General features: G+C 53.3%; 5 protein-coding genes across 5 annotated transcripts; 2 read left to right on the top strand and 3 right to left on the bottom strand.

Moving 5' to 3' along the window:
* Window positions 1-281: 281 nt before the first annotated feature.
* On the bottom strand, window positions 282-1,847 carry GT037_006569 (zf-c3hc-domain-containing protein; the record flags this gene model as incomplete). The annotated part of the gene is made up of 2 exons (XM_038931616.1): window positions 282-1,093; window positions 1,145-1,847. 2 exons carry the CDS (start codon window positions 1,845-1,847, stop codon window positions 282-284), a joined length of 1,515 nt encoding a protein of 504 aa, XP_038786113.1.
* Window positions 1,848-2,448: 601 nt separating this feature from the next.
* GT037_006570 (3-bisphosphate nucleotidase hal2) lies at window positions 2,449-3,513 on the top strand (the record flags this gene model as incomplete). The annotated part of the gene is made up of 1 exon (XM_038931617.1): window positions 2,449-3,513. The coding sequence occupies one exon, from the start codon at window positions 2,449-2,451 to the stop codon at window positions 3,511-3,513; it is 1,065 nt and encodes a 354-aa protein (XP_038786114.1).
* Window positions 3,514-3,990: 477 nt separating this feature from the next.
* GT037_006571 (uncharacterized protein) lies at window positions 3,991-10,285 on the bottom strand (the record flags this gene model as incomplete). Its single annotated transcript, XM_038931618.1, has 5 exons — window positions 3,991-4,728; window positions 4,781-7,183; window positions 8,104-9,696; window positions 9,742-10,052; window positions 10,258-10,285. The coding sequence occupies 5 exons, from the start codon at window positions 10,283-10,285 to the stop codon at window positions 3,991-3,993; spliced, it is 5,073 nt and encodes a 1,690-aa protein (XP_038786115.1).
* A 392-nt stretch (window positions 10,286-10,677) lies between these two features.
* Window positions 10,678-11,552, top strand: GT037_006572 (uncharacterized protein; the record flags this gene model as incomplete). Its single annotated transcript, XM_038931619.1, has 3 exons — window positions 10,678-10,961; window positions 11,012-11,198; window positions 11,289-11,552. The coding sequence occupies 3 exons, from the start codon at window positions 10,678-10,680 to the stop codon at window positions 11,550-11,552; spliced, it is 735 nt and encodes a 244-aa protein (XP_038786116.1).
* A 275-nt stretch (window positions 11,553-11,827) lies between these two features.
* Window positions 11,828-12,532, bottom strand: GT037_006573 (zinc finger ring-type protein; the record flags this gene model as incomplete). The annotated part of the gene is made up of 3 exons (XM_038931620.1): window positions 11,828-12,015; window positions 12,074-12,469; window positions 12,517-12,532. The coding sequence occupies 3 exons, from the start codon at window positions 12,530-12,532 to the stop codon at window positions 11,828-11,830; spliced, it is 600 nt and encodes a 199-aa protein (XP_038786117.1).
* Window positions 12,533-13,424: the final 892 nt, after the last annotated feature.

Below are 13,424 nucleotides of genomic sequence, written 5' to 3' on the forward strand. Positions count from 1 at the left end.
TTTTATTTATTATCTGGAGCATAGCTGCTTAGTCTATCACGCATACCTACGTGTAAATGTCATGATGCAATAGTTCAACACCTTTGTTATCTCACTGGTTTCATGATGTACATTTCTCGAATCACTACCTCCAACAGCTTTCATTACAAGGGTATATCAATACAACCGTAGAGGCGCCCAGCGACAAGATATTGTGTCCCATAAATCATACCTAGAAAAATAAGAAGATGACCAGATAACACCGTTCATCCAAGACGATGCCGACTCCGAAGAAAGCCTGCCTAAGACTTCTCCTTGTCAGCCTTTGTCATAACACTTTTCCCGCTCTTGGTGCTCTTCCCACTCTTCGTACTCTTCAAACTCTTCTTACTTGCACTGCGCTTCAATTTCGCCTTCAGCTTAGTCCACTTCTCGCGCAGACCACCATCTTCATCGTCGTCGTGGTCTTTGGGTCTCTCGACGCTGTCCATACTGCCACGCGGATACTCGAGCTCACTGCCCACATCGATGCTATCGTTGTTCCTGGCATGTTGCTTCCTGGGTGTTTGTTTAAGCGGGGTGTGAATACCGGCGGCAATATCTCTGTTACGACCGAGCAGCATGAATTCGAGGGTTTGCCAAGCGGGCATGTTGGCGATAGGACCGTCTTTTGAGTTTGCTTGGACATCTGGGTTCTTCCAGGGGCAGTGTTCGCGGTGGGATTCGAGAAGGTTGAGGCGCAGGCTTTCAATGGGCACGTCTAGTTTCTTGCTCATCTCCTTGAGGCGCGTGGCGGAGGACAGCCAGAGGCCTAGGCGTTGGAAGCAGTGGTTGCATACCGCAAGGGATATGCGGGATTCTGAGACGCCGGTCCAGCCAAAGAGGGCAAAGACGAATGCCACGATGTCACTGGGCGATAGCGGTGGTTCGATGCCTGCTGAAGTGAAGAAGGATGATGGCACACGTTCAAGGATGTGCTGTATGGATGGCTCGGGGTATGTGATGTGTTCGAGGAGGGGAAGGTCGGCGGATATGGCTTTGAGAAAGCGGTATCGATCGAGCAATTCGGCTGAGCTCTTCGTCCGCGATGCGATAGGGACATGATAGATGTCTTCTGTTCATGCTGTTAGTTGTGTGACTGCTACACGCGCACACGCTATCGTACCTTGACAGCCGCGCTTCCTCCACAAGCAGTCATCCGCATGACCTTCGGTGATGAGATCCTTGTATCTATCTACCAAAGCCTCATCGATATCAAAAGCCAGGTCCTCGCTCATCTCGAGCTCCTTGCCGTTAGCATCTTTGCGCTTTGGCCTCAGCTTTACCGCGACACGGTTCTCACATCCGCCCTTGCAAGCCACGGTATTCCAGATATCGCAGCTCCAGCCCCGCTTTGCCCATTCAACCTCGTTGATGGCATCCGGCTTGGTGGTCCACTTCCGCACATCTGCAAACGTCTTCAGTCTTTCGAGGAAGTGATCTTGGCTGTATGGTTGGAAGTTGGGCGCTTTGCGCGGCGTGGAGGCTTTTGGCGTTGAGGTTTTTGGCGTTACCAAGGTCTTGCCCACGACTTTGATCGTGCCTTCTCTTCGTGGTGTCATAAGCTGTTCCTTGAGCTGTCGGATGCGCTCTTGGCCTTCGGATATACCCCTCTGACGCTCCATGCTCAGATTTGCGCTGCGTGGGCGCTTGCTCGGGTGTTCAGGGCTACCTGCCTCCGAAAGCGCCGAGAGTGAAGCAGTAGAAGCATTCGACTCTTGCAGAGTGCTGGCGAGGGAAGTAGTCGAATTGCTTGCCGTGAGGTTGTCGAGGAGCTTGTGGAACTTGCGCTTCGTGGTCGCAAGCGCGGGCTGCTCTGCCGAAGCCATTCTGTCGGAGGGAGAATAGTGCGCTGTGATGCGGATCTATGGGCGGAATAATCCGAGTTTGATTCTGAGATGCGCGCGTCGGTGAGGATGTCTTTGTGTCGATCTTTGTTTACTGTCGCGTAAGTCGGATGCACAGCTCGGGTGACCGCTCAACGTCGGATGGATGTGTCGAAAACAATACGACAAGACTTCTGCTTCGTGAGACAGGACAGCGGTCTCGAATGTCTGTGCATCGAGACGAGTCGAAAGCCGTTGGTGTTGTTGCTATGGCGTCCAGGCCAGGACGAAAGCAGTAACCTCCGCCCGCAGCGCACAGGCCAGCCCTCGATGGATGATGGGTTGCGTCAATCCACCCGGCTGCAGAACCCCACCAAAGAAACGAGGGGCTGAAGATTGTTAGTGCTAGCCCATGCCCGCCCAAATTGCGCCATCAAGATTCTTCTTGCTAGCATTCGTCATCCTGGCTATCTCCATCTCCAATCCATCGTTGCTTTCTCGTAGTGTTGCTCGCCTCTCTCAACTCAAACACCACATCTACCCGTCGGCCGCACTGCATCCATCACAACACTGGTATACGAATTCGAGTCGAAGCATACACACAATGGCCTACGAGAAGGAATTGGAGATTGCTCTCCTGGCCGTTCAGCGAGCATCCATCCTCACAAAGTCGGTTTACTCGAGCCATTCCAAAGGCACGCTATCCAAGAGCGACTCCTCCCCTGTCACAATCGGCGACTTCGGCGCGCAAGCCCTGATCATCGCATCCATAAAGCATGCTTTCCCCGAGGACGAGGTTGTTGGCGAGGAGGACGCCAACGACCTACGCAAGAACGACTCGCTCCGTGACCTTGTCTGGGATCTGGTACAAGCAGCGAAGCTAGAGGATAGCTCTGCCGAGGAGATGATTGGTGGACCCATCAAGAGCGCAGATGCTATGCTGTCAGCGCTTGACCAGGGAAACAGTGAGGGCGGCAGGAAGGGCAGGATCTGGGCACTTGATCCTATCGACGGCACAAAAGGATTCTTGCGTGGTGGACAATACGCTGTCTGCTTGGGTCTACTCGTAGATGGCGTACCTACCGTAGGTGTCATCGGCTGCCCCAACCTCCCAGTCGACGACCAGGCTCCCCTCACCACGACTACCGGACAAGATGCAGACGACAAGGAGGGTAAGGGCGTGCTATTTGGTGCCGTCAAGGGGCAGGGTGCTACCAGCCGACCGCTGAGCAAGGGTGCTCTCACAGAAGCAAAGGCCATCAAAATGAAGCCCCTCTCAGACGTCACCCAAGCCACATTCTGCGAATCCGTAGAAGCAGGCCACTCATCACAAGGCGACAACGCTGCCATCGCGTCAAAGCTTGGCATCACCAAGCCTTCGGTTCGCATGGACTCGCAAGCCAAGTACTGCTCTATTGCCCGTGGAGCTGGGGACTTGTACCTCAGACTGCCAGTCAGCAAGACATATCAGGAAAAGATCTGGGACCACGCTGCCGGTGTGGTCCTCGTTCAGGAGGCAGGCGGTGAGGTCAGCGATGCGTACGGCAAGCCTCTTGACTTTGGCCTCGGAAGGACACTCAGGGAGAACAAGGGTGTGGTAGCTGCGCCAAAGGATGCGTTTGCAGAGGTTATCAAGGTCGTCAAAGAGGTTTTGAGCGCTAAAGAATAGATAATGTGATGGTCTAAGCAATGATACACATGTCTTGACACCAGATCATGCAGCTACCTCGTGCGAGGAAATGAGACAAGCATTCGTCAGAGCAGTCAACAGAGGGCTGACTGAAGGAGAAAGATCGACTATGATACAGACAAGTTCAAACGATTGAATTGAATCAAGACCAAATTCTAGAGTGAACAGAAAGGATGAACGCCAAAATGCGTAACGTAAAAGAATACAAGTTTCCCATGTCCGCCTACTCCTACTCCAATAGTCCCGTATGCCCACCAAGCCGTAGCTATTTCCCATTTCACCGTATTTCCCTTGGGTATCACCTGCTTTAGATCCTGCCTCCTTGGAGACTGTAGATCCCTAACCTTACTCCTTAAAGTCAATTTAATGTTTCTTTGTAGGACTTGCATCCAAAGAGAATTTTGTGCTATGTTGTTGAAATGAGCAGCAATTGCGTCGCGTCTGCGTGGTCTAGTCTCATGCCGTGATTGTGGTTGTGGGTGTAAGAATACCTCCAACCAGAGTATCATCACCGGACTCGTCTACAAAGGTGCTTTCAGCGCCCGCGTCAAGGTCGTCAGTATCTATGTCCGCCTCGGCACCGGTGTCGTTGACCTCGTCAGACTCTTCTCCGTTATCATCGTTTATGTGTTCAGGCTCGACTTCTACCGGCAGATGTAGTATGTGAGCACTCATGCCGGGCACGGGAGTTAGGTGCATCTGAACTAGCCCCTGTTGAAGTGCTTCGACATCCTCGTTTACGTCTTCAGTCATCTCGACGTTGTTTTCTTCATCGTCGGAATGGTCATAAGCGGCGTGGTAGGGTGAAGGTCCAGATGCACTAATCGTCGTCAAGTTTGCAGGCTCTTCCATGACACCAAATTCTGTTGTTACAGTGATAGAGTCTGGGCTCGGAATGGGTAGGTCGTGCGTGAACGATGCGGAGGAGCCGTCCATGGTCGGATTGCCGGTGCTTTCATCGTACACTGTTGTGAAAAACTCGAACATTGCTCCAGCCAACTCATCTGCCATTCCGCGCTCTTCCTTGTCTTTCCTCTGTTTAGCTATCGCACGGAGCTGTTCCTCTTTCTTCTGTTTGATCTCTGCCTCAAGCCGACACTTCGCGCGAACATTGGGCTTGTGTGTGCACGTCGGACAGTGATAGTTGACAGTGCAGAACGTGCATGTGCAAGCTGGGTTCGAGGATGCGCATTGCTGAAAGGTGTGTTAGTGAACACATAAGAAGAGATGTTGGGAATAGACTTACATCACAGACAAGAACTGCACATTCCGAGCATTCCTTCAGAATTCCCGGACACTGTGGTCGGTTGTCTCCTGCAGGCCTTGGGTACTGACAGAAATACGCACCACAACCACTCCACTGCACGGGATGCCGTGGATTGCAGGGCAATGGAAGCGGGTTCATGATAGCATGGTTAACCGGGACACGTTGAGAATTCGGCGACCAAGCACTAGTGGGTCGGCCGCGAACGCCAGATACACTGAAAGAGCGTGGACGTCCGGTGCTGATAGGAACAAAAGAGAGCGAGGTTGCAAGTTGGAAAGGTTCGGGGTTTGAGATGGAATTGAAGGACGTTGTGGCCGACATATCGACTGACGAGTGCTGAGGAGCAACCATGATCTGCGACTGAGACATGGGTGTCTCGGAAGATTCAGATTCATTGTCACCAGTGGAGTAGAAATCTACATGGGATGACGATGCTGTAGGTGTGCGTTCGGGATCCGGTGTGCTGGCCCTGTTTGGATTGAACTCTGGTATAACAAGACGCTGCGGCGGCTCGTTGTGCGATCGTACGTGCTCTCGCTCGGTGTGCAAATCCCGATAACCACACTTGCGGACCTTTAGCGCTCTGAAATCATGCTCTTTGCAAATGGGGTTCTTGCATGCCCGACATGACACTTTCCAGCGGAAGCTTCGGTAACAGTCGTTGCATAAACCTCTCGGACATGTTTGCTGTTGCAAATCAAGCGAGTCCTGCTTCAAGTACGACAGGATATCGACATCCTCCCCAAGCACGTACTCATACAGGCCGTTGTTCTTCAACTCGCGGACGTAGTCAACAGGCCGAAGCGTGTTGCTGAAGTCCGGATCTTCAAACTCCTTCGTCCGCGGTAATGGTGCTGCGCGTATCTTATCAGCGCCTCTGCCGCCTAATCCGGTGCCTAGCACAGCAATGCCGCCACCACCAGAGAAGATAGGCTCCAGGCAACACCAATGCATGTTTAGTTTTGGTGGCTCTCGATTCGCTGGAGGTACTGGCATTCCGTTGTTCCCGCCGTCTTCGGAATCAGATGAGTCGTCGTCCTGTGCGCTCTCATTCATGAGATTTGGTGATCGGGTGGCGCCAGGGGCCCACCAGAAGCGGTTCTGGTCAGCCTTCTCTTCTTGACTCCTGTCCTCCAATGGTGCAGAAGACCCCGATGCGTGTCCAAGTGTGCCGCCCAATGTGCTGCTGCTGCCGAAAGCCAGGTTTGCGAAATGCCGTGTCTTCACGCGTTTTCTCGGTATCGGTCTGTTGAAAGCGCAACTTGCACAAAGCGTCTTCCGGCAACCCATGCAGTGCATGCGGACACTGCACGACTCGCACCGCTCCAGAATAGTGTCATTACATTGCGCACATTTGACCTCTTCAACAAACGCAGTGTGGCTCCTTCGCTCGTGTACTGGGACATGCTTGCCTTCTCCTGCGGAGTTCCCACCCTCTGGGCCGAGCGGCTCGCCGTCCTCTCCTGTCTCAGCAATCTCCCATAGTCTGCCGTCGTGTTCGCCCAACTTTGTCGTGCCTTCCACAGGACCGATGCGGTTGCTTGATCGCCATAATCTATCAAAGGGCACCCAGACTTCCATGTTCTGCGGTCCTGCTCTTCCTGCGTGGTAGTCCTTCCTCCGGTTGCACCTGCCGCCTGGTGTGGGACACCATGCTGTATCTGTCCAAATTCCTAATTGGTGGCAGATCTCGATGAGCTGGTGTGTGGGGTCGGAATCGGAGTCTCTCCGAATAAGGGAGGAGGGGAGATAGGGTCGCCGGCGGTGGTGACGACAACGGTAGGTGTATAGGCTCTTCAGAGCGAGGTCTCTCTGCATCCATGGCGCGTCCTTTAATGTGTATGGCTCCAGGAAGGGGACAATGTGGTACTTGATGGAGACATTCTTGCAGCCTCGTACGGACAGATGCTGGAGGGTGTCGATGCGCGGGGCAAGGACGCTCCCGACCAGCGCAATTCCTGTCACGGCCGTGTTGCAGAGGTCCAGGCTGGTCAATCGTGTGCCATTCGGCGATATGATCTGCTTCAGCAGTGCGTCGAACGAGTAGGCCTTGGACTGGCGTTCCCTGTTCTCGGGCGTCTCATTGCCTGGCGAGCCCACTGCAACGGCGGGCTGAGGCAATCGAAAGGACAGCGTCTTCCACGCGAGCGGATACCTCTGCAGGAACTGGCGCAAATGACGTGATGTGTGGTAGAGTTCGAGGAGGGTGACGGTGGAGATCTGGGCGAGGAAGGATTCAAGGACAGGCGGGTACGAGGTGATGATTGATTCGAACAGACTGAGGGCGGCCCCCGAATTTACGGCGTCGTTCCGCGTTGTCGTCTCGGTGTGCGTCGTCGGCGGGTTGGGGGCATCGCGGGTGGTGCAGGCCCAGAAGTCGCCCTGGCTGCCGTGGTGTTGCGTGCTCATGCTTCACGGATTGCTGGCGAGAGTGAAGGTGTCTGCACAATCACGGCCGGGGAGGCGAGAGGAGCGACATGCACGGGTGGAGCGCGTTGAGTCGTGTCGCGCAAGCGAAGGTGGTCGTGTGAGATGGCTTGGCCAGCCGTCGGTCGCAAGTCAGGGTTCTTGGGCTTGGGCCAAGGATGAAGGCGATCCGTTGGCCGTCTCCGGGCGATCTTTCTGGCCTCACCGAGAGCCAGGCGCGACTACAACTCCAGCTTCACTCTGATATTCGGCTTACGCTGCCGATACATCTCATCACAGACGCGAAACTTGACATGCCAAGCTGAGACTTTGATAGATACGCATTCGGCCCTCCTCATGCTGGTACCGGCGCCAATCAGCCTATCAGCCAGCGGCACATTGCAGTCCCTCCCTCAGCCTTGCCGCCGCAACCCTCTGCCAACTCAACACGGTGCATCACCTGGCGAAACTAGTGCGCTTTACTTTTGCTTGTTGGTAGACTTGATATTCCAATTCGATTCGCCTGTGCGCGATAGTAATCACACCATCCGCGCTTGCTGTGCGACTGCTACTGAAACGCCTTTACCCCGCTGTCCAGCCTGTGCCCATTCGCCACCCCTAGGGATATCATTGTTGAAGGAAACAAACGCAGAAACTGACAATATTACATAGGATACGCTAAAGGTGAATCAACCAGTGCGCTGGAGACAACTTTAAACAAAATCATTGGCCCATTTAGCCGTGCATCCAATGTTCTCCAACAAAAAGAAAGGGTCGCAGGGACCTTGTGCGCTACTGAATGCACACGCAGGGCGGTATCCGGAGCCCTGGGATGAGAGTGGTTTATATCCGGATTAAACAATACCTCAAGCGAAATGAACACCATCCTAGAACACCCAGTTGCCCTGAGTATCGCGGTCTTCAAGACCGTCAAATAGGACAATATCCCATTGATCCGACTCGTCGTCAGCCGGCGGCCACAAGGAGTTGTCGATGAACGAAAACACAGGAAGATGTTGCCCCGTAGCAGTGGCGTTCAACAGCTTCCCTGCGTCAGAGTCGATGTCGAACACTGGCCGTATGGGCAGCTTCATAAACTCCAACTCCACTGTTCCGAAGAACGGTATGGTATGGCGTACTTTGCCAAAGGGCTGTTTGCTCGGGTCTAGCGACGAGAGGATCTTCTTAAGCACCACAGCACTGCGCGCCGCGATTCTTTCGCGTGGGCTTGCGCTGGCCAGCTTTTCCATCTCGCCGATAAGACGGCAGATCATAGCAAAATCTGTTCCTTTGGTCTTCTTCACCTCGCTCTTTTCCTTTGTGCCCAGCTCGATGACAATGTCGAGTGTGAGAGTGACGGCGGCAATAAACACTCCGATCTCGGCGAAACGACAGCAGGCTTGTGTGATATTTGAGTTGCGAAGGGCAAACCATCTCATCAAGACGTTCCGGCAGGCCTGTAACGCGGTGACCTTGGAGTAATCATATCGGTTGTCCAGATGTGCTCTGAGTAGATAAGGCAAGTGGATGAATATTTTCATCTCAAAGTGCCAGACTTGCACCATCAGTCGTTCCAACGTAGCAAATGACTCTGGTGATCTTGCCGTAGACGGGATGTTCGGCACCTCCCAAAAGTCCTTGGGCATCTCCTTCATGCATAACTCCAGCTGTTCGTCCAGTGCCAGCGCCGCTGAGTATGCTTGGGGTGAGACATCGCGATCAAGCTCTGCCACTTGTCTCGTCATGCAATTGAGTTTCGATCGATGGATCAGATGTGCATCGGCATCTGTCGCAATTGGATAGTCATCCGCGCCGAACGGCAGGCGGAGATGTAGTCCCAGATACCGATCAAGGTCGACGAAGGAGCGCCAGATCGATTTAGCATTCGTGACCGCCGGGATTGCCGGGTTAAGATCCTCTTGCGCGATAATGCGTTGGAACCCCATCAGGTGGGCCAGGCTAAGACCGCGGCGCACAACGAGCCACGACTGCCGCAGTGAAGCACTGTTCATGTGAAAAAAAGCCAAGAGCAACATCGTCTCGAGTCCATGTAGCGTCATCATCTGTTCATCTGAGGAAGTTACAAGCGATGTTACCGTTGAAACATAGTTTTGCATCGTTGCGTCCAAATTCCACATGCTCGAGAGTCGCGAACAGTCGAACTCTGGTGGGAGAGAGTTGATACAAATCGCCAAATGTAAAAGCGTGCGCGCCACGATAATGGTTCGCTCTTGTGCAACGGCTTGCATGTCCAGAGCATACGACTGCAAGTCCTTGTGAACATAGATTTCCTTGGAAGCCCGGTAGATGCCTTCTAGGATCATCCACCCATTAGACGATTCGAAGATGATATCTGCATCATGTTGTGAGGGCAATAGGGCTGCCAGTGTTCGATGATTTCTGTCATAGCCTGCAGGCTGCCCTTTGGTCTCCGGTTTGTCGACCAAGGTACGGATAGAAGGCGCTGACGTCCATGTATATGCTCCGAGCTGGCAACATTAGTGTAAGCGATATGCGGGAATAATGCTGCTTACAATACCGTCGCCCAGTGAGGAGATGCTGTACGCGTCACTTCGGTATCCGGACATATCCGGTTTGCTTTCTTTCTCACTAGAGCCTGAGGCAGTGAGGGTAGGACTGCGCGGCGCAGTATTGACTGCGGCTGTGGTGGCATTTTTACGACACACGAATCTCTCAAATAACTGCTCGAGTTTGCACAGCCTTTCTTGGATGTGTTTTGAGCATGGGTTTACTTCGTCTACCCGATCTGGTCCTGGGTTGTCCATACTTGTGCGAGGGTTGATCGTCGCTGGGCTAACATCGACTTGAACCTTGGGTTTTTTGCCTGTAGTATGTTTAGCATTTATGATTGAGCGTGCATCAATGGGTTGTGATCTCACATTCCCAGCATGCCCGGCGAAGACTCTTAGAGGGTCTCTTCTTGGAAGTGTTACTCGTGTTGCTTAATGAATCCATAATACTCTTAACGACACCAAATAATAGACGCGATGTAGTTGACGGAGACCCAAATTCCTGTCACGGAACCATACCAAATAAGGGCGGCCATGTTACTTTCATAGTAGGGTGAAGGTGTTGCGATGGCAATTGCTGATGTGGAGCTGACTCCTCAGGGCGGCGGCCGGGATTCGTCCGTGACGGAGGCCGAGCATTACTCTAGTTTACTAAGTCATATAGTTCCGGGAATGTGCAACGGCTTCTTCGGCTCGTACAAAAGCATGGCCACCTCAATAAGCGCGGTTTTTCTTAATGTCTAGAAATCCCTCGGTGTTGAGACTCTCGAGATGTTCTGATGTCCTTTCGTTGTTCTGAAGGCTCGTCCGGCGATGGAGTTAGGGAATTGGAATTACTGAGACACCACCGGCAGGAAAGATGCCCCGGCGGATGTAATCCACAGGGCGACCAGTGCTTATGCGGCCAATCTCCGCGGTGTAGGTCACATAAACAAGGCCATGCGCGATGTTGACAAAGTCTGGCAAGTGCCTCTCGGATACGGATACTTTGTCACCAACATGTCCTTCAAGATCGTAATTTCTGGTGTCACTGGTCGCATCGGTGCGCATGTATTGCATCACGCGCTACGAAATCCACTCGTATCGACGGTTATCGCATTGTCACGACGGCCCCCACCCGGGATCGAGACGCACGCTAAGCTCGAGGTAGTGCTGCTTGAGGACTTTACAAAATACCCCGATGATGTGCTTGCGAAGTTGTCCGGAGCAGACGGGTGCATCTGGTACCCAGCCACTCGCGTCTTTTCGCGCCATAGTTACTAATGTTGTCAAGGTGTATGACAACGACTGCTGGTAATCCTGTGTTAGAATTAGAGTATCCCAAGGCGTTCGCTGAGGCCTTTGCATCGACAATGCCAGTCGGCGCAAAGCCCTTTCGGTATTTACACTTGTCAGGTGGCATGGTTGAACGCGATCAAGACAGGTCATTATGGATGAAAGGCTCCATGCGCAAGACCAAAGTAGGCGATTCTTTTTGTTCTATAGACCACGCGCGTATATTGCAGATAAAATGATCCGAAACAAGCTGCCAAAGTGCTGACTTTGCAAAGGGCCGGGGCGAAGTTCAGATGGTCGACTTTGCAAAGACCCACGAGAACTGGATCACGATCGTAGCTCGACCAGGCATGGTCGTACAGAGAGGTAGTATTATTGGTGAAGCTTCGATGATGGTTGCAGGCTCCTCTGGCTCTTTCATTCGATATGACGAGCTTGCGCTTGCACTCATTAATGCGGTCATGCATGGCAGTGAGGAGCTCTTACTCCCTGCGGCGCTCGTGCAGCAAGGCCAGCAGTTGGTGCAGGGGGGTCGGTAAAGAACCCACTCGGTCAAGGACCCATTTGGTCAAGATGGAGGGCAGGCATGGTGGGGAAGATATGTCAGATTCCATTCGATCCACGAGCTGGCGGCGAAGGCGTGGCGCCAAACCATTGCCCAGTGCTGAGCCTCTAGATATGTTTCGCAATAAGTTTCAATATCCGGTACGATCCGTTTATGCGCCTGATCGATGATGGTCCATCCATGCTCATCCGCTAGATGTTGGTATACCCTAATTCCGATGCGTTGTGATGGCGCCAGAGCGGAACATTCTCAGGCGTACATATCATCATAGTCTTCTTCTTCATCGTCCGCAGGCGGCGGTGGCGGTTGCTTCTTCTTCAGAAGTTCTTTGCGATCCAGAGGGCATGTTGAATTCAGCTTAAGCCAAGGACCTATGCAGTCCAGATCGAAGCGATGATCCTCGTGGCACGGCAGCTGGACAACGAGGGGATATTTGTCTATGCATGTACCAATTAGCCGAGCTCCTCGTTCGCTTCACTAAGGCACGCGACCTACCCTCAAGGAATGGGTTCACACAGATGGGACATGTATCGGAAGGCTTCAGCGCTTTCTTCGGTACCCGCTCCAGTTCATCCAAGAAGCTGTTGGGCACACCCTTCAACTCTGTGGGCGGATCGTCGGCATTGGCGCGGAGTACCTCAATCATGTTTGCCAACAGATCCCCATGTTCGTCGCTCTCGTCCGCTGGTCGTCCGCGCATAGTCTCAAAAGCGTTGGCAAGCAAGCGGAACGCCGCCGTCATGTTTTCGGGCTGCGGTAGAGCATTGGCATTTGTGTGAGCGTGGGGATCCGACGTGTCAACCAGTTCAAGCTGAGAAAAGAACGTCGAGAGGTCTGGTCGACGTGAGGGTTGTCGCGTCTTGTCGTCCTCTGTGGAGATGTTGTGTTCGACTGTCTGCGTCAGTCTTTGCACAGCGCCTGTGTTTACCCGCAATTACCTTCGTAGCCAGACATGGTGGCGATTTGTCAGTGTTAGGTTGGGATTTGCGTGTCGGCCGATGTCGTTGCCAGCTGAATTTATGAAGCTACGCGGAGTAAACGCGTCACAGCAGCCTACAGCCCAACGACACGGAGAGGGCGACTGACCCCTCAGTTGTGGCGCAGGTGGCGTTGGGCCGCATTTGTCTTAGCGCCTACTAGCCACACCTCCACCCGACGGCCACTTGAACCCAGAACCAAACACCTCGCCTTGGTATTGTCATGCCATAGTCTTTTCCCTGGATGGGCCGCTGCCCTGTTCTCGTTGCATCGACGTGTGGCGCAGTACTATCCGCCACCCCCTCGCACACTCGCAGACCTCGAAGAAAACTTGGCATCAGGAAAGCTTATCCATGCTGTAGAGATTTTCTGCACACCTACGCGTTCACTCATAGTAGATGGGAAGGTCAAGCGGCCGGTGTCAGTCGCCGAAAGCAACTGCGCAAGATTGCCATGTCAGTGTGCGCCTCCCCTATCGAGCGACGCTACCTGGGAACAGCCCTGGAGACAGGTTGTCGCTCGAGTAACACTTGACTCTGTGCGTATTTTTTTGTATCCGGGGAAACAAGCAAGTCAAGGCCAGGTACAAGTCTCGGCAAGACGCGACTCCATTGAAAACCACTGGCGCGCACTCGAAGCAGATAATTGGGTCGTTGTGGAGCCGGTGATCCAGATCATGCACAGCCTCCTAGTGCCCGCAAGTCGTCACGCACACATTTCACTGACATACCTCACAACACAACCAAAGGGGCGCAGCCGTAGCGGCAACACTGCTACAGGAGTCGGACACAAAAGGCGAGGCAGCCTCTGTGACACTTGAGGTCTGACGCTTCACACTGCCAGTAGGAGACTCACAGCGCACTCTACC

This window comes from Alternaria burnsii (assembly GCF_013036055.1).
Source record: "Alternaria burnsii strain CBS107.38 chromosome Unknown 752, whole genome shotgun sequence".
Lineage (NCBI taxonomy): Eukaryota > Fungi > Ascomycota > Dothideomycetes > Pleosporales > Pleosporaceae > Alternaria > Alternaria burnsii.